This window comes from Phocoena phocoena, chromosome 10 (genome assembly GCF_963924675.1).
Source record: "Phocoena phocoena chromosome 10, mPhoPho1.1, whole genome shotgun sequence".
NCBI classification, from domain to species: domain Eukaryota; kingdom Metazoa; phylum Chordata; class Mammalia; order Artiodactyla; family Phocoenidae; genus Phocoena; species Phocoena phocoena.
This window is the reverse complement of record NC_089228.1, coordinates 101,782,593-101,809,744: the sequence shown is the minus strand read 5'-3', so window position 1 is coordinate 101,809,744 and position 27,152 is coordinate 101,782,593. Positions and strand designations below refer to the sequence as shown.

At 45.6% G+C, this 27,152-nt stretch overlaps 1 protein-coding gene across 3 annotated transcripts in view; it reads left to right on the top strand.

Moving 5' to 3' along the window:
• Positions 1-27,152, top strand: part of FARS2 (phenylalanyl-tRNA synthetase 2, mitochondrial) — a 383,626-nt gene that overhangs the window by 86,642 nt on the left and 269,832 nt on the right. For all 3 annotated transcript variants that reach the window (XM_065886071.1, XM_065886072.1, XM_065886070.1), the window contains one exon: positions 17,662-17,821. In XM_065886071.1, the coding sequence (XP_065742143.1) occupies positions 17,662-17,821 (160 nt within the window). The remainder of the gene's footprint in view (positions 1-17,661; positions 17,822-27,152) is intronic.

The window sequence follows — 27,152 nt, the reverse complement described above, 5'->3', positions numbered from 1 at the left end:
ACAGCCAGGACCCACGATACGTTGGACTTGGGTAACACCCGGTTACTGGGGGGCAGAGGGGGGTTTAAAGCGAGCCTGGTCTCTGTTTTCTGTGGCGCAGCGCCTGTGCAGATAATTAGTTCTTGCTTATGACAAGGTCGGAACGCATGGCCTCTCAGCCTGAGGCCCCGACACTGACCCGTGGCTTACTGTCCATGACCTCGGGGAGCTGTCAGCACTTACTGCCTGGAGCTGCTCGTTTGCGTATATCTGGTTTCTCCAGCTGGCCAGTCAGTGCCTAAAAGGTCGCTCTTTCTTCCCTGTGCCTCGTCCTTTCTCTAACCCAGGGTCCTGCACTGAGCAGCAGTTGGTGAACGTGGTATTCGAATGCCTCCCTCGTTCTGCCGACGTCCGCTCTGCGAAACATGGCAGCTCAGTGTCAAGTGCGTGGCGGTTCACCCCTCAGCTTTTCACTCTCAGAGCTGTTTCTCCTGCCCCAGGCTTCCCAAGGAGCAGGTGTATCAGTCAGGGCTGGATTGCAAGGCAGTGAGTGCCTGTGACTCGATCAGGGCAAGCTTAATATACAGGATTATTAAGTGTAACACGGAGAATCGGGGGATGCGGGGTTGGCGGGTAAGAAGAGAACTCTAGAGGGCGTGGGACTAGCAGCTACAGGAGCAGCTGACGCCCCCAGCCTGAGGCTGAGCCCCAAGGGAAGAGCTTCCCCCAACCCGACCCCCGCACCCCCGTCTGTGGCTCCCAAGGGGCACCAAGCTGGTAGTGGTTTCATGCTGATGGAATCGCTGGACATCCACCCTCTGGAATTTGCTGGAAATCTGCTTCTGAGGTGCCAGGGGAAGCTGTTTCGGGGGAGGTGTCCTGCAGGAAGCACTGTGCTGTGAGACCGCCCAAGAGGGGCGGTCCCGGGGCGGCCGCCCGCACGCACGCACGCACGCAGCGCAGGGCACGGGCGCGGGGATCCAGCCAGAGGCCGCTTGCAGGGTCTCTCCAGAGCCTCTGCTGGGCCAGCTCCGCACTGTGCCAACTGGCAGAGGACGAATATGTAAAGGGCCCAGCTCAGTTTTCGCGAGCAGTCGATGCAGGGTTGATTTGTGGCGCAGAGGTAACTGTCAGCTGGCTCCCTTTCCTGAATATCTGGAAGGCTTCAGGGAGACAGGCTGTTATTCCCCCCGTCAGTGAGTGGCTAGGGAAGGTCACATTTAAGGAGGCAAAGGCATTTGTCCTTGATGGTAACTCAAGGTTTCTGAATATCATTTAGGTGGTGGGAAGCCCTCTAGTTATTTGTTCTTAGTACATGGAACGTATAAAGGATGGGGGGTGGTTTGAAGGATAAAAGCTCATGCTTCTGAACCAACACAGCATCTAGAGAAAAACAGATGAGTATCTTCTATCTCAGTCGTCCGGGATCTCAAGAAAACTCTTAACCATGTCTATTCTCCATTCGCTGTTGGAGGCCAAGAGGGCCTCGTTGGGTTTTACTGAGTCCACATAATTACAATAGCAGTGTTTTTTGTACTAGCTCAAGTGTTGTGTGAAAGCAGCAGAAATATTTTCACAGCGATGTTATGCTCTTTCAAGGTAAACTTCACACCTTGCTAGAAACCACGTTTCTTGGCCTGGTGCCCATTCCTGAAGCTGTTGTGTGGACGGTGGTGGAATTTCACGTCTTCAGCTTGGTCCGTGCCGGTGGGCGGTGACGAGCTGGAGTGTTCTTCGTCGGCCTCCGACGGGCCAGCAGCCCGTGACGCTCACATCCCGTCGGACTGCGTGTCCAGATCCCTGAGTCTACCCTTGGACGTACAAGGTGACACCTGCTCTTTAGCTGGTACTTTAAATAGCCTCTTTCTGAGGCTTTGCCTAATGTCATGCTCCTGACTCAGCCTGGGATAGGTCTCTGTGAAGTTGTAAACTTGTTAACATGAATGAATTTGAAAGATAAAGTAGGGTTTTCTTAAACTGGATACATCATCTAAACACCATGCTGTTTTTCAGCTTTATAGAGACTTTGTACAGTGTTGTATGTGAATTGGTAGCATTTCATCAGAGCAATGATTTCCAACATTTTTCTTTTACCGTTTGAGAATCTGCTGAGAGGTTTGTACACCCTCCGCAGATACACACACACTTTGTATATACGTAGCTTAAGAGGTGCTCTAGGCACCCGGATGAGATGATGAAATTAGACGAGAGTCAAGGAGCCGCTTCAGTCTCCACGTTGCTGATTTCCAGCCTGAGTCTGTAGTAAATTGGAAAAGTCTCTTCTTTATTCTCTCAGCCGCTCTCTCTTCCCACTTCTGCTGCTTCTCTGTAATACTTCTCTTGGGTCACGTTACCGTGCTGGGATTGTGTTTGGTGGTGCATTACATGAACAGCAGACGTTAGGGTTAAGTTAGCCGTAGGAAGGCAGAGAATGCCTCCTAACTTGGGAATGACCGGATGTTAGCTGTTGGGGTGATTCGAGGGTCAGGCTGAAGTCAGGAGTTAAGCGTCTCAGGCTGCCTAGAGCTGGAGTGTGGGTTGAGTGTATTTGGGGAAGCCAAAGGAGAGATTTCTGTGTAAGTCTGAGAGTCTCTCTCCTGGGGCAGGGAACATTCCAGATCCAAAAAAATGGCAGTAGTTGTTCTATGTTTAGAAAGCTTGTAAGGCAGACAGCTACCTGGCGACTGGACTCAGGTACAGAGTCGAGAGCGTGGATCTTGTGGGGAACAGATCTTACCACACGCCCAAGAGGAGGTGACCCGTGTTAGGGTTTAGTAATTAGTTATATGTGTTATTTCAGGTTCATGACCAAGGCTTAAAACAGGAAGGATTTATACCAGACAAATGGAAAAAATAACTTTCTCACAAAAGGATCTTGAGTGAGAGACTGTTTTTCAAAGGGAATTTGGGCTACCATCTCCAGGGTGATATATCTCTCAATATTTTTAGGACATGGACTCTTAGATGAAGGGAAAGACCCCTCAGTTGAGTTGCCCCAACTCTTTCACCTTTTCAGTGCAAAAAGAACTCTGTGGTAGCAATCTTATGTCATTTTGTGGGGAATTTGGCATTGGGTCCATGTAGAATACAGTCCATCAGCTTTGGCAGTAGTGGTGTAAATGATTCTTATTTGAACTACAGTGTCTTAAATATAATTTTTTAAAATACAGATTTATTTATTTATTTTGGGCTGCGTTGGGTCTTTGTTGCTGTGCATGGGCTTTCTCTAGTTGCGGCAAGCAGGGACTACTCTTCATTGTGGTGCGCGGGCTTCTCGTTGCGGTGGCTTCTCTTGTTGTGGAGCATGGGCCCTAGGTGCATGGGCTTTAGTAGTTGTGGCACATGGGCTCAGTAGTTGTGGCTCACGGGCTCTAGAGCACATGGGCTTCAGTAGTTGTGGCATGCGGGCTCAGTAGTTGTGGCTTGTGGGCTGTAGAGCGCAGGCTCAGTAGTTGTAGTGCCTGGGCTTAGTTGCTCTGCGGCATGTGGGATCTTCCCGGACCTGGGCTCAAACCTGTGTTCTCTGCGTTGGCAGGCAGATTCTTAACCACTGTGCCACCAGGGAAGTCCCTTAAATGTAATTTTAACATCTAGTTGTTAGGTGTTGATTCCATCACATATGGTGTAGTGTTTATTAAACAACCCACAATAAATTCACCTATAACAATACAACTAATAATAATTTTTGGTTGAAAGGTTCTACCAGCATTCAAAATCTACAACCAACCCATGACACCATTGAAGATCTAGTGATAATTTTCTTCTTGTGAATTGTGGTGATTCCAACTTTTCAAATGTGTTCCAGGGGTTTTTGGTGTTGTCCATTTGTATTAATCAGGATTCTCCAGAGGAACAGAACCAATAGGGTGTGAGGGTGTGTGTGTGTGTGTGTGTGTGTGTGTGTAGAGAGAGAGATGAGATGAGATGATTTATACTAAGAGATTTATTATAAGGAAGTGACTCACTTGCTCATGGAGGCTGAGAAGTCCAGATCAAGGAGAGCCAACGGTAGAGTTTCAGTCTGAATCCAAGTGTGAAGGCAGGAGAAGACTGGTGTCCCAGCCCAAAGACAGTCAGGCAGAGGGAAAGAATTCTTTCTTAGCCTTTCTTCTATTCAGGTCTTCAGCAGATGGGATGAAGCCCACTCACATCGGGAGGGCCTTCTGCTGTACTCAGTCAACTGATTCAAATGTTAATCTCATCTAGAAACGCGCTCATGGAAACATACAGAAATAATGTTTAACCAAATACCTGAGGACCCCGTGGCCCAGATAAGTGGACACAGAATTACCCATCACAGTCCTGGGCAGCCAGACTCTGTAGTGGGCACCCAGAGTCCCTAGGCAATTCTGATAACTCCTCAGCTTTGTTCTAGAGATGCCACATTTTAGACACTCCTCGTAAACCACTTGGTCAGTTACTAGTAAATAGCTTTCATTTATACATGACAGTGTAGAAGTATGGAATTGTGCACTTTTCGCCAATCGAGACTGAGTAAATGACGTGAACTTCTGGGTGGCTGGCTCTTGGAGGCCAGCTGTGGGCCTTGGCATCATTTACGGAAAATGTTTCTGGGAGCAGTGCCTGCCGCTCTGGAAATGACACCAGCTCCGGAGAGTCCAGTCCTGGCTCTGCACCTCACTGTCCGCAACCTGAGATGAGTCTTCAGCCACTTGGAGCCTCAGTTTCCTTAGTTGACACAAGGACCACTCCTGAGTGTGGCTGGAGAGCCTGGCTGGTGGCTGATGAGCTGGAGACGCTCAGCAAGTGTCAGAACCGCTCCCCACCCCACCCCCCGCCCCCGCCATAGTTATCTTAAAAATAGATGCCTGGTTAAGTGTACGTCTACCTGTGTGTCATCAGCATGAATCAGTGACCTCGTGGGTCCTACGTTTTAGGTCTGATCTATTTTTTTTTAAGCCACTGCTGTCTTTTCCGTGGACTGGTTAGTAGTGTGTCTTCTGTCATCTTCCTTGAGAGGAGGTGATAGAATTTAGACAGAGCCTCACTTGGTCCTGTTATGCTTCACCCACTGATATCACGAACGAGCTGTTTAGCCATCTGAAGAGGAAAATGCAGTCTCTTTCTCTGTGTCATCTGTCATCATGGCCTAGGCAGAGGGTGATGAGAGACCACGATTTTAAAGTCGGCAGCAGAATGGGTGAACTTTCCTCCTCTGTTAAATGGCGGTTGTCGTGAGAACCAGTTCGCGCAGGGCGCGGTTTTGTCACTACTGTTGGTTTTTGCCTCAACACATCCAGACCTCTAAGCTCCCGTGTGGTTCGCGTGCGGCTTCGTGTAAGTCCCCCGCTTTGAGGTTTCTGATGTGTCCTCTGTATAGACCAGAGCTTGGCAGAGTACGAATCTACATCCTTCTCCCACTGGTACCCCTAGGAGAACCCGTAAGAGAAGAAGAGTGCTGAAGAATACACTCCTCATCATGGGTCGGAGTTAACAAAAGCCAGCCAAACAGCTGGATGTCCAGAACACGCAGGAGGCAGAGGCCACTCGCTGATGGTGCTGGCGACATTTCTGCGGGGAGCAGCCTCCCGCGTGCCAGGGAAACGGCCCCGTGGAAGCGTGTAACTTGCTGTCCCCAGGCTCTTCCTGACACTGGCTTCTTGGGAACACGCGTCCTTGAGGAACTGAACAGCCTCTGTGATATATTCAACCTGAGTTTTCGCTCATGGAGGCTTGAGTGAGGGGAGATTTGGAAAGACCGTGCCATTCGGTGAGGACCTGTTTGAGTTTGCACCTGAAGGTCTGGGGTGGGGCTCCTGAGAAAGGTTGGGCGGAAATCACTTGGAACTTGAGCTTCAGTCTTTGTAGCACCCTTGGCAGCCAGTGCGCATTCAGCTGCCTGGCAGAAGTAGCTTTTCAACCTCCAGGGTGTTTGTGTAGCATCTTTCGTCACGGAAGTCGACTTCCCCATCTTCCCATTAGCGCCCTGGCACCGGTCTGGCGTCCGGGAGATGAGCGAGCAGTGGGAGAGATGCGCTCTGCTGTCCGTGGAGCACGGCCTCGGCAGGGCCCTCCTCGCTGCTCCGCTCTGCACCTTGATTAACCGGCCTGTGGTGTATCACCAGAAACCCAGGCAAGGGCAAAACTGAGTCAGTATCAGTTAGCTAAAACAGGAACGGACTTCCCACAGAGACCCCAGGATGGAGCTGTACTCAATGCGGCCCTTTCAAACACAGGTCTTCCCAAATAATGAGCCGTAGAAGATTTCATTTAGGGCCTAGTTGTTTAAAGAAATTAAAAACTGAAATTAGCAGCTGAAATCCACTTGGAGGAGTCTGCTATCCCTTTAATATGTCTGTCTGTTCATCTCACTGAGACATCCCAATCCTTCCTCCAAAGTGATTTGAATACTTAATATTTGCCGAAATGCTTTAGTTGGATTTGAATAACGTAATTGAATTTTTCCTGCTGCATTCAGGGTACGTGAAGGCTTGGGAGTTCCTGTAGTAAGATATGTGGATGTGCTTATTTTTAGAAGTGATTCTTACTTATTTCTCTGTCTGCGAGCCAAGAATTAATAAGCAGTGGGCCTGCCAGACAGATGAGGCTGTATTCATCAGAGTTCCAGGCTTTATCTGCCACTCTCCAGGTGAATGGCTTGTCTCTGGGGCTCAGAGATGATCTGCTCAGTGACAGGTTTGGGTTGAGCTGAACTGGATATAGATTGGATGCCATGTTTTCTTAGGAACCTCATCGTAAACAGGATTGTTATAAAGTAAGATCCTGACTACGTGCCACTGCTTTGTGGACAGCCTAGGGAGAGAGACAGATGAACTAGAAGGTCTACACCATGCAGTCGGCACTGGGAAAGGGATATGGCCAGGGCACAGGGGAAGGAAATCTTTATCACTGGGGTAATCGTGGAAGGCTTACCAAAGAATCTTCAAGAGGAATTTGAAGTTATCCCGGCAGGGAAGGGGGTGCCGTGTTCCAGGTAACGGGAGTAGCAGATTTGAAGGCACGGAGACTCAGGGTGTGATGAATCCCTGCAGCGTGTCTAGTGGCATGGCTGGAGCTCGGAGGAGCGATGGGCGAGGAAGCTGGAGAGAGAGGTATGAACTGTTCTTGAAGGGCCTTCGATGTAAAATTTTGGAGTCTGAGCATTAGTTTAAAAAGAATGAGGAGTCTTAAGTAATTTTTAAGCATCAGAGGGATGTACTCAGTTTGGCATTTTAGAGAAATCTGCATAGCAGCCCGTGGAATGGAGCAGGGTAGGGCAAGACTGGATTTGAGGAGACTAGATTATTTATAATCATCGAAGAACCAATGCAGGGCAAGCCCACGAAATGGCACAGGTGCCAGATAGGAAAGGGTGAACTTGAGGGGTGATGTGGGATTTACTGGATTTGGTGGCTGCGTGTGGGGAAGTGAGGGAAAGGGAAAAGCCACTGAAAATTTCTCTTGGGCTGCCTTCTGGGTACCACTCCCAGAGTTAAGGGTCACGGGGGGAGAAGTGTTTTGGAGTGGGGTCAGGAGAGTTAGTGGACTTTGGGACCTGTTTAGGTGGAGGCTTTGCACACGGACATGTCTGGTGGGCAGGTGCGGGCGTGCGCGTCTGGGATGGAGATGCAGGTTTACGCTCCGTCGCGTGTGGGTGCTTCAGCCCTGTTCATCTAGGGCAGTCGGCAGACTAAGGCGTGTACAAGCGGAAAAGGAGGCCCGCGGAATAGAAATGTTTAGTGACGCAGAGGAAGGAAAGGGAGACTGTTAAGAGGACCAAGGAAGAGTGACCAGCTTAACTGTGAGGTGAAGGGTCGTCGTAGCAAGAGATGGGATGAGAGGGAGTTTCGTTTCTTTTGTGGACTGTTGTGTAAAGAGAAGAACTGACCATGTTTACTAAGGAGAAGGAGCCAGAAGAGAGGTTAGAGGTGCAGGAGACGTGGGAGGATTTCTCAGTGAGAAGTGTGTGGACAGGGTGTCATTGCAGGGGCGTCAGTAGCGCCTAGAGCTGGACGGGAGAGGGTGCACGTTTTGTTTTTGTTTTTTAATTGGAGGTGGGCCTGAAGGACTGCAGCATGGCTGCATGGCAGGTGCATTTAGGGGCGGGAATGGGAGGCTGGAAGTGGGGGTCTTATCTGATGACCTCTCTCTTCTCAGGAAGGAAGAAGGCAAAGCCTTTCCTCTGGTGACGCAGTGTGGGTGTAGGACCTCTGCAGGAGGGAGATGCGTGGCTGAGTGCTCGCTGAAGTTCACTGGAGAGAACAGCACTCCGGGGTTTGCTTCTGGACTCAGCACGTGCCTGTAGAGGCGGTTCTGAATGAACCACGTCATCAAGAAGAAATGCACGAAGCCTCTGCTCTGTTCAGGGCACTGTGACAGCGGTCCTGACCCTGGAGGTCCTGCCTGCTCCCCAGAGCCGTTCTGCTGCTCCTGAGCGGGCTAGAAATCGTGCTGGTTGTCTTCCTCTGCAGTGACGGTGTGAACGGCTGCTCTTTGGGCTTTCGCGTCGTTTAGCGTGCTGGCCTCAGTTAGAGGAGTGTACATCCCCTACATTCAATTTTGTAATAAAGTTTTAATTTTAGAAGAGCTCTCGGATTACAGAAAAATTGCAACGTAGGTACAGAGTTCCCGTGTACCCCACACCCAGTCCCCCCTCTTGGTGAAGTCTTACATGAGTCTGGTATATTTGTCACAGTGGGTGAATCAATTTTTGAAGAATTACCTGTATTTTATTTCTTTATTTCCAAACCTTCTTGTTACGGCCTTTCCAGTTACCTCTGACAGTGGCAGGAGCTCTTGTTTACTCATGATTCAGAAACTTGAGTCGAACCAATAATTTGAATGGCCTCCCTCCCTGTGTTTTTGGGATTGTTTTGTCCTAAACCCTGTTTCTTATTTCCTGCAGAAATCATACAGTGGATGCAGAAAAGAAAAATGCTGCAGAGGAAAATAAATATCAACTGGAATTTTATCAAGTCAATATGACCCTGATGTCAGTTATATTATTTAAAAAGTGTTATTACCTAGTAAATGCAGTTTGTTAGAAATCTTTTTTAAAAAATGGTTGCATGGATGATAAATAATGAAAAGACTCTTTTTCTTTTGGTGAAAAGATGGTGTATCATCGCCAGTGATAACAGAGCCCCTTATCCTCTGTGCCTCTAGATGGCACTGATTTTATGCTGGCCTGTAATTGACAATCTATACAGTTTGAAATAAAAAAGTCTCTTTTGGTTAAAATTAAGTGTGTGTTCACTAGTGCCCTCTCTGGTCTCACGTCCCACTCAGCCGAACACAGACCTAGAAACCCCTTCTAGTTCCTGCTAAAGTACAGTTGTAACAGTCATTCAGGAACAACTTGGAGTTTGCTGGTAATTTTGTAAGTAAGAAGGAGGAGAGCATTTGCATCATGTAATCTGCAGTGAAATCCTCCTGAAAAACCTTTTATATGAGCCCCTCCCTTCTCTCCAAGTCCCTTTTTTCATTGTCAGCCGGGAGTTGCTGGTCTGAGCCATTCCTCCAGGTAGAACTTAATTCTCCGGCGCTCACGTTCCAGCACCTGGAAGTCTCAACATCCTTCAAAAAGAAATCCTGTTTGTCTTGCAGACGGCTCTTGGATTTCGCGGCACCTTTAGGTTTTCACTTCCCAGCCCGGTTATCATCCCGCCAAAAGAACCCCTTACGCCCTCCTCAACTGCCAAAGGATTCTCTTTCCTTGTTACTCAGAGATTATTGTTTTTTATTTTTTTCCCGTCTAATTAAGCTGGTAATCTTTTGAATCGGATCCTTCTAAATAGAGTCATACAGCCAAATTCAACAGTTTTTAAACAGCAGCTTGCAGAAATGCTTCATTCCAAGACAAAGCACGTGAGCAGGCCAGAATGTCCTTTGGGGGCTGTTGTTGATTTTCATGGTCCTGCTTCTCCATCTCTTCCTCCTCCCCCGGTCCTCCTCCTTCTCCCCTCTTCCTCTTTATTAAAATGCCTGAATCCACTGCTGTCACCTCATTCAGCCTGTGTACTTCAGACTCTTTTGTTTGGCTGAATCACCTGTGATACTTTTCCATGAACATTATCTTGGGTGATCCCTTCACTACTCGTGTTTCCTGCACTTGCATTTGACATTGTGCAGGTAAGGATGCTGTTGTGGTCTGTCTCCTAGGGCTTTAGACGTTTGCTCTCTTACCTCGGGCGAAGATTGACTTAATGAACGTAGAATTAACTAGACTGGTGGTAAAGTAGGGGCTGATTGGCTGACCAGCTGGTTAAAATTTCAGATGCTGTTGCAGTGACCTGACTGTATTTGTTCTAATGTTCTGATGCAGAAGTGCTTTGTCACTGGAAAGCATTGTATCTGTTTCTCTTTCACCTTCCTAGATGTTGTCTTGATGCTGCTACCAGCTTCCTGTTCCCGTACTTCCTTAGTTTGTTGAGGTTATTCAGAAAATGAGCCTGGTTCTTTCTCTGTGGCATTGGGCCGGCCCCCAACCTGCTGCCTGGGCCCAAGCATCTCAGGCAGAAGAGGTGGGATTATTTCATCAGCATTAAGGTCGAGTTAAGATGCAACGAACGTGTGCTCGTTCATCCGCAGCCACATAGGGACTCCTTGAATTCAGGTTTTATTTTGATTATTCTATGCTCTGTCATCCTTCAGAGTTTTATAAAATGAACAACAGCTTCACAGACCCATGTCTTTTCCTTCCAGAGGGTTTTTCTTCTGAACCACTTTTGGGTTTGAGTAGCATTTCTTCCCCTTTCTCACCTGCATTAGGATTATTTCTTTGTCTAGCTCTCAAAGCGGTTATTTTCCTCATTTCTCTTGCTGTTTTCCTTTGGTTCTCTCCCTTCCTTGGATAAGGAGGACAGGGCTGAGAAAACCTGCGTCAAGCACTGGTGTCCTGATAGGGACCCAAGGGTCACCAGCCTCCCTACACCCGATAGTGCCCTTGAGGTCCACGTGGCCTCTACCACGCAGACCCTTCCTGTTACTGGTGCAACGCTGTCGTAGCTAACGTTTGGTTCTAGTGCAGTCCCCCTCAAGTCACTGTTCACACTGACGCACTGGCACATATGAAGGCGTTCGAAAGGCAGACCCTAATTTTCATGCTTTGAGGGATTTCTTGGCCCTTGTGCAGTAATAATGGCTTGCTTGGGATAAACCGTCAGTGTTTTATGGAGGGTGCTGCGGGCCAGGCTTCCAGGCTTCTCCTCTCTCCTCATGTTTTCTGTCCAGTTCTTAATCGCATCCATCTGACCATGGATCCTTTTTACACCAAAGCTGAAGAGATGATCATGTATATGCTGTCGTGGAAATAACCACGGAGCCTGGAAGATGGGGTCACACATCAGAGTTTGGTTTGGATTCAGGCTTCATCACTTGCTGTGCTGCAATGGTCAGTCACTTAACTTCTGTAAGCCTCAAGTTCCCTGCATGAGAAGTGGGGGAAGAATAAGGATAGTGAGGATGAAGTGAAGCCCTAGAGTAAGTAAGGGAAGCTCTCAGGAGGGCAGCAGTAGCAACTGTTAGCCAATAGTAGTCCAGGCAGCAGCTGCTGCGACGTCAGTTACACGGTTGTTGCATCTGCAGGGAAACTCAGAGAGAGGCGGCGAGGGAGGGGGAGGGGTTGTTTAGCATTAATATGCAAGGTGGACGATATGGATTAAACCAGTGATCAGTGGACAATTCTAAATGGCTGAATAGAAAAACGGCTGCTTTGGGAACCACAGACCAGCCCTAAATAACTGCTTGTAGTTGTGCCTGTCATCCAAGCCCCATTTATACTTGCCCGCTCATAGGATGTTGCATGGATGTATGTTATTCTTCTGACCATTTGCCTTTTTATTTGCTTTTAAATGTGTGGTTAAAATCTGGTCCATTTTGAAAAATCCTTTTGGCTTTCTGAATTTTAAATTGAATTGGCTTTTGCAATCTATTTTTATTCTTAAGCCTGATTAGAATTAATTTCCCGCACCTGTTCTTTTCTCATTTGTGAACTACCTGCCCTGGCTTCTGCAAGCTGTTCCAGTAGGGGTGAAATTTGTCTTCTGGGTCGTTGAGGTTTCTGCAAGGACACTTAAGAAAATGTCAGAGAAATAGAAGAAATCCTAGTGGAGAAACAAATGACACAGCCTAATGTGTGCAGTTAATGGAAATCTAATTTAATTTTATCACCAGCGGATGTCTCTCAAACAGAAAGCTAAGTGAGAGGCAGCCACTTTAAGGGCCCTGGAACCAAGGCTGAGATGAGTGATTTATTCCCAGCGTGGGGACTAATTGGCTAAGTGATCTTAGCTTCTCTGGGTCTTCACCTCTCTGCAGTTCATTTCCTTATTTGGGGTTGGCTGGGCTGCTCTCTTCAAGTCCCTTCTAGCTCCAATGTTACATTTCCTCTAGAAATAAGAGCTGACTTGTGTACATGGTTTTATTCTCCTGTGCTGTTTTGTGCTGAGGGTGTTATGAATTACTGCTTTTCCTTCTTTCAGAGTTTTCCAAACTTTAGTCTTTAGTATACGTTATGGGTATTTTTTGGTTATACCTATGTATTGTAAATACTGTAGATATTCGTTTTTAAAAAGTAGTCTTCAAATGACTGACTTCTTTTACTTAGCATTGTCCTAAGCTGTACTACCTGGGGGAAGATACTTTGAGATGATGTCATCTTTCTCATCATATTTTGCCCCAGTATCTTTATCATCCATTGCTAATTATTGTCTGAAATGATTACTACTCTGGTGTTTGTCAAATGATTGTTTTCTTTATCCATCATTCCTTTTAAAATTATGTTATAGAATTTTACTTTAACGAAGATCTTTAATTGAATAAATGTATATGGGAGAAGGTAATCATTTATATTAGCATGGTTTCATGTGGATATTTCTTTATTTTGTGGGTTAGGGTCCATTACTAAAATTATTTGTTTTGTTGCTCAAATTGACCCAGATTTGGCCACTGGGAGCCTCTTCAAGTAGTCTTCAGTGTCCTTTGACATGTTCTCATCATTTTTTGGCCCCAAATGATGTCCCAGGTTCATCTTATATTTTCTCTGGCCCAGCCCTGAAAGTCATTCATTTCTCTAAGGAGCCCTGCTTTTTTTTTTTTTTTTTTTTAAATAAAAAATGGTATTTAGAAGCCCAGACCTGAGTACAGCTATTGCTATTGGGATGTCACCACTTCTAGGTCCCCCTCAAAGGACAGAAGTGGGCAATATATGCACACCTACTTCTGTTTCTATATCTGTATATGTATTTAGAAACGTGAATTCATATGGGTGCCTCCAATTCCAAGTCACTACCACGTGGCTTATTCTAGCCCCTCCCCATTTTCTTTGACAGTGACTGTGAGAAACCTGGTTCCCTTTACCCACAATATATTTACTTACTTGATCAGTTCTTGAATGAACATAAGGTAGTTTCAGAAAAGTGAACACATACCTCTGCAGAACAAAGTTTACTATCTAGTGTACAATACTTGCTGTGATTATTTTGCCTTTAACCTCAGAATATCCAGTTAAAATGCTGTTTTTCAAATTTGCTTTCTTAATTCTTTTCTTCTCCACTCTCTTCCATGCGGCTATGTCATTGTTTAGAGTAGAATTGGCTCTATTGTTGCTGATCACATTCCATTTTGAGTTTTTACCACATCTGGGTGGATTTTAATTATTTTTTAAAGTTTTTGAGTACATAAAATTTTAATGTGATTCCGCAAGTCAGAACTATACAAAAAGTCTACTTAGAGGAGTGTCACTCCTCTCTTCGCCCCCTTCCCACCACCTCCTCTTTTTACTCCATCCTATTCCCCAGCTCTTTTCATTCTGCAGTCTGCTACCACCCACTTTCTGGTAGGCAGTGAATCTCTTTCATTTCTGATTCATCATTTCTATGAAGTTTGTTTATTTTTGTTTTATACGAATGAGCAGGTTCATGTATATTTTATTATTTTCCCTTCTTTCTTAACACGAAAAGTACCATAATAAGTTTTGAAAAAGTAGCATATAATGTTTGATCTTCGCACTTTGCTTTTTTCACGTAGCTTAGAATCATTACATATCACTTCGGAGACGTCATCCTCATTTTTTATTAGGTCTCTTAAGTACTCCATTGTATGGGTAGACCATAGTTTATTTAACATCTCTCTTTCGTCTGGACATTTCTTTGTTTCCAGTACTTCGCAATTATAAACAATGCTACAGTGAAAACCTTGTTATGTACATATTAATTCTGGAGGTGTATTTAGGGTGAATAGCCAGAAGTAGAAGAACTAGGTCAGGAGGTGAATTGCAAATGTAGTTTTGTTGGATATTGACAAATTTACCTCCAAAAGGGTTCTACCCATTTTCACTTCCATCAGCAGTGTATGAGAGTACATCTTTTCCCAAGCCTCACCGAAAGAATGTTGTCGTGCTTTTCAATTTCTACCAGTACAACAGTTTAAAAATAATGTCCGTGTTGTTTTAATTTGCATTTTTCTGTTTGAATACATTTTCATAGGTTTAAGGGTCATTTTCATATATATATATATATTATATATATATATATATATATTTGGTGAATTGTCTGTATTTCTCCCATTTTTCTATTGAATTTTTGGCCCTTAAACCAATGAATTTATTCCACTTTCACTCTCTCTTCTTCCATTTTTTGGTTATATTATTTCTACTTTGTCATGATATATAAGAATTGTATTTTACTCTTCCAACTTAATATCTGGCTTTGTTTTAGTCTCAGATCTACAATTTCATGTATTAATGTGTTATCCATCAGTTTTTTTTGGGGGGGGGGTGTTGAAATTTTCCCAGTTATCTGTTGCTTGAGTAAAGCCCATGCTTTGGTGGATCCTTCAGAAAGAGCTCATTCATGTGAAATTCCCTGTGCTCTTGTATGTTTAAAGCTTTTTCTATAGACTTGGTACTGAAAGGCCAGCGTTGCTGGGTATAAAATTCTTGGTCCTTTTTTTTTTTTTTTGAGTTGTTTGAAAATGTGAGGTCATTGTTGCCTTTTTTGTATGTTGTTTTTGAAGAGTCTGATGCTAGTCCAGTGGCTTTGCCTTTCTAAGTTGTTTGATCTTTTTGCTTGGAGGTCTTGAGTATTTTTTCTTTTCATCTTTGAAGTCTAGTAGTTCTACTAGGATATGTCTTGTATTTGGTTCTTCAGGTATTCATTTTACATGGTGCCTATTATTTCTCCTCCGCTGTTTTGTTTTTCCTCTTTCACTGACTCCAGTTACATAAATGTTATTTCTTCTTTGCCTGTCTTCCATTTCCACCATTTTCTCTCTGATTCTTCTTTCTTTATCTCATTGTCCTTTTCTTGGTTGTTTTCCTGCTTTTCTTCAATTCTTCTTGCTAAATCTTTGAGTCCATTATTCCTTGCATATCTTGTAATTTAAACTTAAGTTCTGAGATGATTTTTTTCCTTCTCTTTCTTTCCTCAGTTCACAGTTTTCTGTTTTTCATTCATTTTTGTTAACATTTGCATTCCTGGCCCAAGCAATATTCCCAAATGCTTGTTTGAGCAGATTTAATTTAGTTTGCAAGTATCATCTTACACTTTTCTTCTGCTTCTTGATTTTCTTTTTTGGGGGAAGAAGGCTATTGAGTGAATTTTTTAATTCTTTGTGATAATTTTCTATCGTTCTGTTGAATTTTTTTTTGTTCCTTTTTGTGGGCTGTTGGTTGTTTAGATTTTGTAGTTCTCTGGTGCCCTCTTCTGTTAGTGTAGCATAGTGCAGAGTCTTTAATGGAATCTTTTTGTTTGTGTTAGTGGAAGATGGGGAATAGTTTTGTAAATCCTCTAATGTTTTAGGTTTGTTTTATTTTGTACAACCCTAAATTTTCTCTTTTGCTTCTTTTACTCCTCCCTACCCAATGGCCAAAAAATATCTTTCTTTTGCCCCTTTCTCTTCCATTGCAACCATGCCTTTTGAAAACCGTAGCTTCAAATTGGGCATACATTTGAGTCCCTTTTCTGTAGTCCCTCATCAGGTCTGCTAGGTTACTCTTAGGATGTTCACACTTATTCCTTCTGGTGGTGATTTTAGATCAACCTAGTTCCTCACTGGTTCCCTTCTTCTGTCTTCCCCTCAGTTTTTCTCAGCTTGTCCTTAATTACCCCAAATGAAAAGAGCAGGGTGGGAGTATAATAGCACTCTTTCTCTATGGCAGTTAGCTTTGCTTCCTTCCTTCCTTCCTTCCTTCTTCTTTACATACAATTATTTGAAGTCGGGTCACTGTTCTGTTTCCTTCTGAGGGCACGGTGTTTAGTAGTTTGATTTTCTGTTGTTGTTGTTCCAAGTTATTTTTAGAGGAGATATTGAAAGACGTAGACTTCGGCAGCTGCATTGTCTTTAGCTCTCGTAGGAATAACTTGAGACCTTGGGAAGTAGAATCTTTGTTGTGGAAAGATTTGTGTTTGGTTCTGCTGAGTACTTAGAGGAACCAGCATTCTGGGGTTGCCTTAGTCCATTTAAACAGCCTGAAGTTCTCTCTGTTACCCAGGTAAGGTGACACCTGGCTGGAAGTCTTTATAAGAACTAGTCACTTTTGTATTCATTCTTACCATGAGGATACATCCTTCAGAGCACTTATCTAGCATCCCAACTTGGTCAGACACTGTGGGCTTCCAATCTGGCCTCCCTTTTATTGATAAGCTGTCACAAGCAATGTTCAGAGTTCAGCTGAAATTGGGAAAGGCAGAGAGTCTCAGTATTTCTCTCTGGCTTCGTGTCGGGCTTTTTTCTGGCTTTGTGCTTCCTCACAGAGTTTTGTGTAGTAAATCCTCTCTATTGTGTTACTTCTTTGATGCTTTTAAGAATTTTTGTAGTTTTTAGTAGCTTTATCAGGAGATTTGGTTCTAATGATCCAGCCCGTTATTACCTTGAAACAGCAATTGTTTCATTCTTGGATTAAAATAATTTTTGATTTCATGGGACTTTGGGTGGAAAGAATGATAGATTGATTTGGTCAGTTCTCCACGTTGAGTCACTCTCCCAGCAGGTAAAGACCTGCTTTGTTGTTAAAGATGGAACACTTTATTTCAGTGCTTAAGCGGCTTCAGACTGATGACGGCTGTGATTAGTAATGGTGATTGTGATGACAGAGAGGACAGTGTATTAGCCATTGCAGTGTGCCAGGTACTCCATGCCCTTCATGCATTCTTTTATTTAATTATCATGAAATCTCTTAATTTATTATTCCCATCGTTCAAACCATTACCTGAAGCTTAGCTCCCATATCACTTTTTGGAGTTTACTGGATAGCAAATGGCAGAAACACGTTTCAGGCCTTGTCCTGACCTTTGGAATTACAGGGTAGCAAAGTCCAGCACACTTCCAGTTTAGGAGGGCTTCATAGGACTTCGTTCCTAGACTGTGCTTTCTTACCTAGTCTCAGGTCACACTTTAAGGACAGTGAAAACCCGATTCACCGGTATTTCCACTAGCATGGAGAATAATGTGTCTTGTGAGGAAATGACTGCAAAGAAGTTAGTGCAAAAGGAAAATGGAGAGATGAGCAAAGATCAGAACGGCGTCTTTTAATTTCCTAAAGACTCTCCATTGCATGTAGCCTAGTGCTTTGTTCAAAGTTGATACCAAATGAATGTTAACATCAGTATGTTTATTGACTCTTACGACTTCCTGGGTTTTGTTTCCACATTATGTCTTTTGATACAGACTCTGGTCATGATGCTCTTTTTATTTATTTATATTATTCCTCTTGGTTCACAGTTATTTGCTGGCGTAAAGGATGGAGAAAACCTGCAGCTTTTCGAACAGAGTTCTCGCTCTGCCCGTAAACAGGAGACACATACCCTGGAGGCCACGAAGCTTGTAGAGTTTGACCTTAAGCAAACACTTACCAGGCTTATGACACATCTTTTTGGAGATGGTAGGTACTAAATGCCTTTGTCTTTGGGGGCTTAAATATTCAACGGTTACCATCTTCCTGAAATCATTGAGGCTACTGTGTCTAGACTTCTTGCTCTCAGTTGTGGCTTAATGGTTTAGGTCCTTAGTGAGGTAGAACTTGCGGATTTCCCGGTTCATTCCGTTTGAGGAGCAGAGGAGGGTGTGAAAATGCAATTAGCCAGAGAGAGAAAAATGATCACAGCCTTGCATAAGAATGACAGCGGATCGAGATCTGTATCATCCACGGGGAGGAAGCGAACAGGCTGATTAATGTCGGAGTATTGCTATACCTCAGCCGCTGCTGAAGGGGTGATTGCATGTTTGTATCACCTGCTGGGATGCTTCTCAGGGGAGATGCAGGGCGGGGAGGGGAGGTGCCCCGGCCAGGCCCACGTTAGGAACTTGACGGATGAGGGGATGGTGTCACGGGAAGCGTGCTGTGTGCTCTCACAGCGCTCACAATGGGTAGGTGTTCACAGTGCCCTCGGACCTGGCTGTTCTCCCTCATTCCGAAGGGAAGTGCCGTGCTCTTCAGGCATTTCGGAGGGTCATTTAATTTTTTTATCTGGGGTCGGGGTGCTAGATGCTGAAAAATGTCTCGGTAAACCTGTCTGCGTCCCAGCAATCTGGATGTCCTTTAGCGTAGTAATAGCCATAGTAGTGACGATGACAGCGAGAGAGTAATTAATAGTGTCAAATGCTGCATTAAGCACTTTTACAAGGATTTTTTTGTTCTGACCTGCATCTGTGACGTAGGTGTTATTATAATCTCCATATTTTTTTTTATTAGAGGAGGGAACCCAGACCCAGAGCAAAGAAGTACCACGTGACCACATTGCAGCTTGGGAGTATTTGAGGCCTGGTTTGAGCCCCCTGTCGTTTTGACTTCCGAGCCCATGTTAGACCTTAGCTCTTTTGAAAGGAGAGATACAGATCATTTCAATAATATTCCTAGACTGTGAGGCTTACGGAAGCCGTGATGTTAAAAAGAGGGGGCCTCCCCCGGGTGTTGCCTTCCGACTCTCCCGCCCTCTGACCCCCGTAGCTGGTCGGGCTATACTCTGTTACATTTCAGATACCAAGATCACTTAGAAACTTCACATTCAGTCCTTCTTTAATTAGCTAATGATAGGAACTGCCTCCGCAGGCCTCAGAACTATTCAGCAGCTCTTTTTATACTTGTTTTTATGGTCTGAGCGCTCTCCTCTTCTAAACTGTGAGTGTTGTATTCCTTTGTTCTTGAAAAGCAAAATTAAAAAGGAGAGCACTGTTTCCTTGCGGCAGTCTCTCGCTGTTACCGCTGCTTTGGTGTCAGGGCTTTTTCTCCCTCTCCAAAGCAGTTGATTATTTTCTGCGAACATTTCAATTACACCGGCATCCTAAGGCTGTCGTGAGAGAGGCTATCGGTTTAGAACTGGAAAGAAAGAAATGCCCTTTAGACAGTTTATATGCTTGTGGAATATACTGACATTTTAAACACTTCTAAATGGTTTCCCCTCTGTCTTGTACCGTGTTTAGCAGATCACTTCTTTCAGAGCAGCTGAGGTGGGGTTTAGGAGTCCTCACACTATGGTTTCACTTGCTGCCCTTCACGGTTTACGGCCGTCTCTGGCACGGTCCCTTGCCGAGCCCTGGAGTTTCCCTTTAGGAGGCGCCGGCCTTATAGCACAGTTTGGGTGAATGCGTCTGAAAGAGAAGTGGACTGTGTTCCTCTGCTGCCCGCTAGATATGTTGCTGTGGCCAGTCGTGTCTCTTCCGTTTAAGAGCAAAACAGGCTAACGGTCGTCACTGAGATGCACTCGCAGCTCCTGTCCCAGGACCCTGCCGGTGGAAGTGCAGGTGGCCTCAGCCGTCAGCTCCCTCCGGGGCCGCTGCAGCTGCGGGCAAGCCCCCTTGCCCAAGGACAGTGCCCTTCCCAGAGCTGCCCACAGCCAAAGACTGCTTGTGGGAGGAATATAAAGGCCCCACAGTTTGCCCCCAGCCCCCAGCCCCTGCCCACCCGGCTCCAGCTCCCTCATCCCCGCTCCCCCTCTCCCCCCTCCCCGCAACCCTGTCCCTCTGGCGAGGTTAAGGCTTTGCTGGGCCTGATTGCAGTTGGTTGACTCCCCCCGCTGCAGCTGCCACCCTCTTCCTTCGATAGGTGCTGATTCTCCCAAAATAACTTGCTTGTCAACCCAACCTCCAAAGGGTCTGTATGCGGCCCTTGCGTTGCAGGGCTCTGTATTATGAATGCTGTCCTGGTCGGGAGTGAGGTCAGTCGGCAGTGAGGATACTGTGTCTTCCGTACCTTTTCATATTTTTCTCTGTCCACGAGTCCCTGTTAATATAAATAAAGTGAAAGTGATTGAGAATGATAACTGGGTTTATGGCTGTTAGTCCTACTTTGTTCCTAAGACTGAGTCAGATTTACAGAGCGTTGAAGCATGTCACTTTAATAATTTTGAAGTGTGCTCTTTTGGGCCGTCTGGTGCTGTCTGATTTGCGGAGGGTCGTCTTACATCTGGAGGTGAAGTAGCAGAGCAGCGGCTGCCTCAGGCCATGTGGAGCTGTCTCTGCTCCTTGGGGCTCGGGTGTCGTCCAGGCCGGCTGCACTTTCAGATGAAAACTGGCTGGCAGGGTCCGCCTGTCGGAACCTTGGATCACATGCTCTGAAATGGGGCTACAGAGAGCCTTGCCTTGTGCTGAGTACAGATACTCAGTGGAAAGAGGACATCATCACTTTAGGACTCAGGTGGAGAGAGACTTAAGACCCACCTTTCCTTAGGAGTCTGCTGAGTGGAGAAAATACTACTAGCGTTAACCTTCCTGGCCTAAGGACTTGGTACAAGGAAACTGTTCGGGAGAAAGCATGAGACAGCCACGGTTGAATTAGCTGGAATGCTTTTAAGGAGCCTAAGAAAGTTGCTGATTCTCTGGTGACTGGGGAGGGCTAAGAAACAGGTTCCATACCCTAGAGAAGTAAGAAGTTGAAATTGTGTGGGGTTTTATATTAAATGAAATGAAATGATTGGGCCTCGAGGTACAGTGAAAAAAGTACTTAAATTTTTCAAGATATTCGTTGTTTAAAGACAACGAATGTGCCAGGACTGTGCCTGTTTCATACTCTTTCTACCTGTAGGAGGTTGATACACAGGCAACCGGGAGACATTAAGGTCTATGGACGAGGGAAAGTTCCTTCTCTGCTTAGGTTCGTAGAAAGCTCAAATTCTTGATACATATATATATTTCATCACATTTGAGAAATTTCAGTAAATTATTTCTTCAGATATTTTCTCTGTTACTCCCTCCCCGTGGGGACTCCAATTACGTGTATATCTGGCCACTTGAAACTTTTCCACAGTTCACCGGTGCTCTGTTCACTCTTCTCTCAGAATTTTGTTTTCCTTCTGGGTTTCATTTTAGATAGTTTTCATTGCTGTATCTTTAAATTCATCGGCCCTTCTTTTTTCCTGCAGTGTCTGATCTGCTGTGCATTCCATCCAGTGTTCTTTTCACCCCATTTTCTAGTTTCAATTAGTGTCTTTTCATGATCCCCTTTATCTCTACCTAACATGTTCAGTCTTCCCGAAGCTTTGGGAGTGTACTGTATATCATTACCATGCATATTTCAGTGCCTTTTTCAACTACTTCTGTCATCTGTGTCATTTCTTGGTGAATTGCTATTTCTCTTCCTCTACTTTATGTTTTTTTCTTCTTCTTTGCATGCCTGATCACTTTCTATAGGATGCCCGATACTGTCAGCTTTACCTCATAACGCGTTGTATATTTCTGTATTCCTAATAATCTCTCTGAGCTTCGTTCTGGGATTACTCAGAAACACTTTGATCCTTCCCATCTCGTTTTAAGCCTTGTTAGGCAGGGCCAGTGTAGGGTTTTAGTCCAGGATTAGCTTTTTCCCACAACCAACTTAAGACCCTTCTTAGTGCTGTAACTGATAACCCATGAATTACGAGGTCTTCCATGCGGCTGTTTGGGAACTGGCCCCTTTCTGGTCTTTGTGAGCTCCCACGTTATTCCTCCTAATCCTTTCGTGTGGTCTGTTCCCTAGCCTCGGGGAGTTTCTTCAACACACCTGCACTGACATTTTCATTTGTATTCCATCTTCTGCAGACCTTCAGCCCTCTCTCTCTACAGCCGTCGTCTTTCACCCTGACCTGTGAACTCTCAGGACAGACTGTTTCCTCAACCTGGGAAGACCTCTGGGCTCCTCCTGTGTTTTCCTCTCCCGGGGCAGTGTTAGGGCTCATCTTTCAGGGACCAGTGTCCTTGGTTACCTGATATCCAAGGTCTAGTGTGGCATTGTTTCATATATTCTGTCTTTAAAAAAATTATTTTATTTATTTTTTTAGTTTTTTGAAACTGGGGGCTGGTGTTTTCCTTTTCAAAGAAGAATTTGATCTGGAGATAGATAAAATCCTAAAGATGCATTGTTTAGGTCTGGTTTACAAAAGGATTGCCTTATGATTTTTGTTTTTAGAACAATCAGTGAATTGTGCTTTCATGGATCTCTTGGGGTAACTGAGATACACTTATTTTAGACTCTCAGGCTGTTTTATAAAATTAATCTCCTCTGGGGTGACTTCAGCTTTGGTTGTTGGTTGTGTTGGCTGTCTTACTTAGCAATCATATAGTTGGAATTATGGTCTGCAGGTCAGGTTCAGGGGAAGATTTTGTTTTTGTTTTTCTCCCTTTCTCTGCTTTCCTCCCTCCTGCCCTCCCCGCTTTGCTTATTTATCCCCTGTGTGGGTTTACACTGAGCTCTTCCGACTTTAAATCCAGAATGGGGTTTTGTAGGGACCTGTCAGATGTACTCACCAGCCCTGATTTAGGGACATGGCAGGTCCAGCGCCCAGGGCTTGGCTCTGCAAGCTTACAGCTCTTCAGAGCTACAGCCCCAGGCTGTATTTGGTGACGATTTTTGTCACCCTTCTTTCACCAGTATGGAGCCCATTCCGTCCCAGCTTCTGACTGCAAGCTTTTAGCCTCGCTCAGATGCCAGGCCAGCAGCACGTTATCCTGCAGGAGGCAAGCTCCTGGCATCTCTTCCTGATTGTGGACCCCAAGCCCAGCAACACTGTGATTTATCCCCTCTCCCTGTTTGCTTTTCTGTGCTGGTTCTGGCCAGTGGAGGTATTTCTCTTATCTTTGAACATTGACCATGGCTTTTTGGTTTTCTCCTTTTTCTCCTACCTGTCGTTGTGTGTTAGGAGAACAAGGAGGCCGATGGTGCCTTCTTGGCCTTGGAGGGCGCTTTGCTTGGAAGCCGAGTTCGTGCAGTTTTCATGGTCTGCTCCAGTGGAGGGCAGCATTGGGCTTTGCAGTCTGACACCTGGTTTTGAATTCTGATCTTGGCATTTTCCGTGTAAACTTGGATTGGATATGTAAGCGGTCTCCGTCGCAGTTCCTCCATCTGTGAGATGGGCACAGTGGTGCTTACTGTGCAGTGCTTATGGCAGCCTGGCATGAGTGTAAAGGTTAGCTGAAGGAGCCACGTGAGTATTTAGCATGGCACCAGAGTAAACAAACAGCAGACGTCGATGACCTTAGCGTGCACTTGAGAAATGTTTCTTTTTCTTCATATTTTTATCAAAACCTGAGAGAGTTTAGATCATGGTCTGATTTTCAGTGACATTCATTTCAAAAATCACCCATTGAGTATTTAGATTCTTTACACACTTTTCCTTACTGAATTGTCACCCAAACTCTGCGAGATGAATATTATTCTTACTTTGAACGAAGCTGAGGCAGTGAGAGGTTAAGGAAGTTGCTCGAGGTCACTCAGCCTCAGGTGCTGGAGCTGGATCTAGTTATGGCTCTAGGATTGCGCTTGCCGCGCATGGTGGACCCGCCCACGTCTCTGGGATCAGACGCAGGAGGCAGGCGGAGGGTGAACCTTCTGTCTGCCAGGTTTGTCTGTGGAGCCGTCCTGTGCCAGTGGGTCGGGGAGGAAGGTTGAGGACAGAGGGCGCTTGGCTGTGGCTCTCCCCTGGACCAGGTTCCCCTTAGGCTGTCCCCTCTGCTCCCCGTGTCGCCCCTTACCCCAGTGCCTCGGACCCCACACCCAGATTTAGGATGAGGGAGCATTGAATTGTGCTGTACTCCGTTTCTAACCCCACTGCGAGGTAGAGAAATGCTAGTATCATTTTAAGATCCAAGCCCTAAGCAAGAGGATTCCTGCGTATGGGAGTCTGAAACGACACTTCACCTCACTGCTCTTTCCACCAAGCAGAAGACTCATAAAGGTGGGACCAGTTACCCTGTCAGCAACAGTGGGAGAAGTTGCTAGCCTTTTATTTTTCCCCTGGTACTTTGCATCTGTCTCAGCAGGAGTCACTGTGGCTGAAATAGAGCTCACATCTTACACCGTGTGCTGTGGCGTACATGGTCACGTACGTGCGTCCTCTACAAGTGGCTGTGCTTCTGTGTACTTTACCGCACAGGACTGTATAGAGCACAGCAGTACAGTGTCTTTATTTCCAGCCCAGGATGTCTGGAGGCAAGTGTAAAAGCAGCAGTGGTGTAGCTGGTACTTCTGTACTTTTCAAGGGACTGTACTGGAAGATTAAAAATGTTTTATTTTCTATGTTTGTTTTTTATGTATTATTTGTGTGAAAAGTATCATGAACCTATTACAGTACAGTACTACATAGCCGGTTGTGTTAGTTGGGTACCTAGGGTAACTTTGTTGGACTTAACTAATAAATTGGACTTAATGAACGAACGTGCTCTGGGAGCAGAACTGGTTCGGATGTAGGGGGCCGTTTTACTGTAATACTGTGTTAATCTGAGGTGTATGACATAATTGGATACATGTATATATTGCAAAACGATCACCGCAGTAAGTTTAGTTAACATCAGTCACCTCACACACTTACAATTTTTTTCTTGTGATGTCACCGATGCCCTATTTATACAGGGAAATGTATACTCTTACAGTGTTGCGATTTTGAACCCTGTGAATATATTACTGTTCAAAAAAATTTTTTTTAAGAAAGCTATGAGAAAAGAGCAATACTGAGAACTGTGAAAAATTGCCTGTCCGCTGCTTGGTCCATATTCAGTGTAAAGGGCTGTGAGTCTGATTTCAGTCGAGCAGAAGCAGAAGAGATGGAATTGTCAGATGCATTTGACAGTGAGGGCCGGGCAATTTCTAGTTAGGTCGTGCTCACCTAGGATGGTCCCAGTTTTTTACGGATTTCTTTTTAGCCAGAGAGCACCCTCCATCCTTTTTCTCCCCGCTTCGCTTTCCTTGCTTGGGTGCCTGCCGTGTCCGGTGTAGAAAGCAGGAGAATCAGAGTTCTGCCACATTCGGCTGCTCCTCGGGTTCCAGCACTGAGGAATTAATGCCCAAGAACAGTTACTAATTGCGTATTTGTATAGCCAGTATAGAAAAGTCTCTGCTTCGGTGGAGGGTAGCCTTGGTAGCATATATAAAGTCACTGGTATATGCTCTGGTCTGGGCCACCAGCCTTTTCAAATTTAGATTCTGACAGCTCTGGGAGGTGGTTCTGATAGCACAGTCCCATCTTTAAATATAAGGGTATGGGAAGCAGAGAAAGAGTCCCTTGCTGAGTGGGTAAGCCAGGGAAATGAATTACAGGGTGTGTTTAGACGAGATCTGTGATGGAGGCGGGTGGGGTGACCTGGAGTGGCATCTGTTTAACGTGGCTGTGTCCAGTGTTAGGCGCCGCAGTACTGCCTCGGGGGCAGGGCTTGGTGGGAAGAGGCCGGGCCCCTGCCCCGCCCTCTGCGTCCGGCCCTGATTGGTCTTCCCTGGTACGTGGTGCTGCCGTCCTGTGCCCGTGCCCCTGGTTCGCTACGGCAGGTAGGGCCGGCAGTGTCCTGCCAGAGCTGAGAGAATTCAAGTTCTTGCTAGTCCTTTTCCACTCAGGCTCACATCACTATCCTTTTTTTTTTTTTTTTTTTTGCGGTACACGGGCCTCTCACTGTTGTGGCCTCTCCCGTTGCGGAGCGCAGGCTCAGCGACCATGGCTCACGAGCCCAGCCGGTCCGCGGCATGTGGGATCCTCCTGGACCGGGGCACGAACCCGCGTCCCCTGCATCGGCAGGCGGACTCTCAACCACTGCGCCACCCAGGGAAGCCCCATTTTTTTTTTTTTAATTGAAGTATAGTTGATTTACAATGTTATGTTAATTTCTGCTGTACAGCAAAGGGATTCAGTGATACATATATGTATTCCTTTTTTTTTTTTTTTTTTTTTTGCGGTACGCGGGCCTCTCACTGCTGTGGCCTCTCCGGTTGCGGAGCACAGGCTCCGGATGCGCAGGCTCAGCGGCCATGGCTCATGGGCCCAGCCGCTCCGCGGCATGTGGGATCCTTCCCAGACCGGGGCACGAACCCGCGTCCCCTGCATCGGCAGGCGGACTCTCAACCACTGCGCCACCAGGGCAGCCCTGTGTATTCCTTTTTTTATATTCTTTTCCATTATGGTTTATCACAGGATACTGAATATAGTACTCGGTGCTAGGCAGCAAGACCTCGTTGTTTATCCATCCCACATGTAGCAGTTTGCATCTGCTGACCCCAGCCTCCCACTCCATCCCTCCCCCACCCCCTCCCCACTGGCAGCCACCAGTCTGTTCTCTATGATACCACCATTCTGAAGGAATGCTCACCAGTCATTTCTGGGGTCCCAGCTGAGGGAATGATCCTAGACTTTGGGCTCTCAGCATCCTCCTTCAGGAGAGGAAGCAGAGCAGGTGCCTGCATCTCCAGAGAGCATCTCTGCCTCTGGGAAAACTGGGACTTGCTAGGCCCTCTGCTCACAGTCACCGGCAGAGCAGCTGTTGCTGTACAGTGTGGAGATGGGGCAGCTGGGCTCAGAGAGGTTGGTTAACCTACCCACAGTTTCACAGCAAAAAGGGCAGGATGAGACTTGAATCCAGGTTTTTGGTTTATTCTTCTACTTGGCTCTAGCCTAAAAATTAATATATAATTTTTGACAGTTGTTGTAATCTCACAGGGTTCTGAGACAATTTTTAAAAAGCTCTGAACTTCATTTGTAAATATGTTTTAGTAAATTATTACATCCAAACCAAAAAGAAAAAGAGAAACACACATAAAACAGAAAAAAGAACGAACTTTGGCATTATTTTCCATTAGGTATATAATATATGTACATTTAATGTAATTTAAACGAATCACCAATAAGGAGAATAATGTAATGCATAGTGAACCCATATGATTTGGACATGTTTACCCCAAATTTCCCTCTATTAACGTATAATTCAAAAAGCCTAGTTCTTAGTGGATTTTTTTCACAGACTCCTGATACTTGACGTGTGAAATA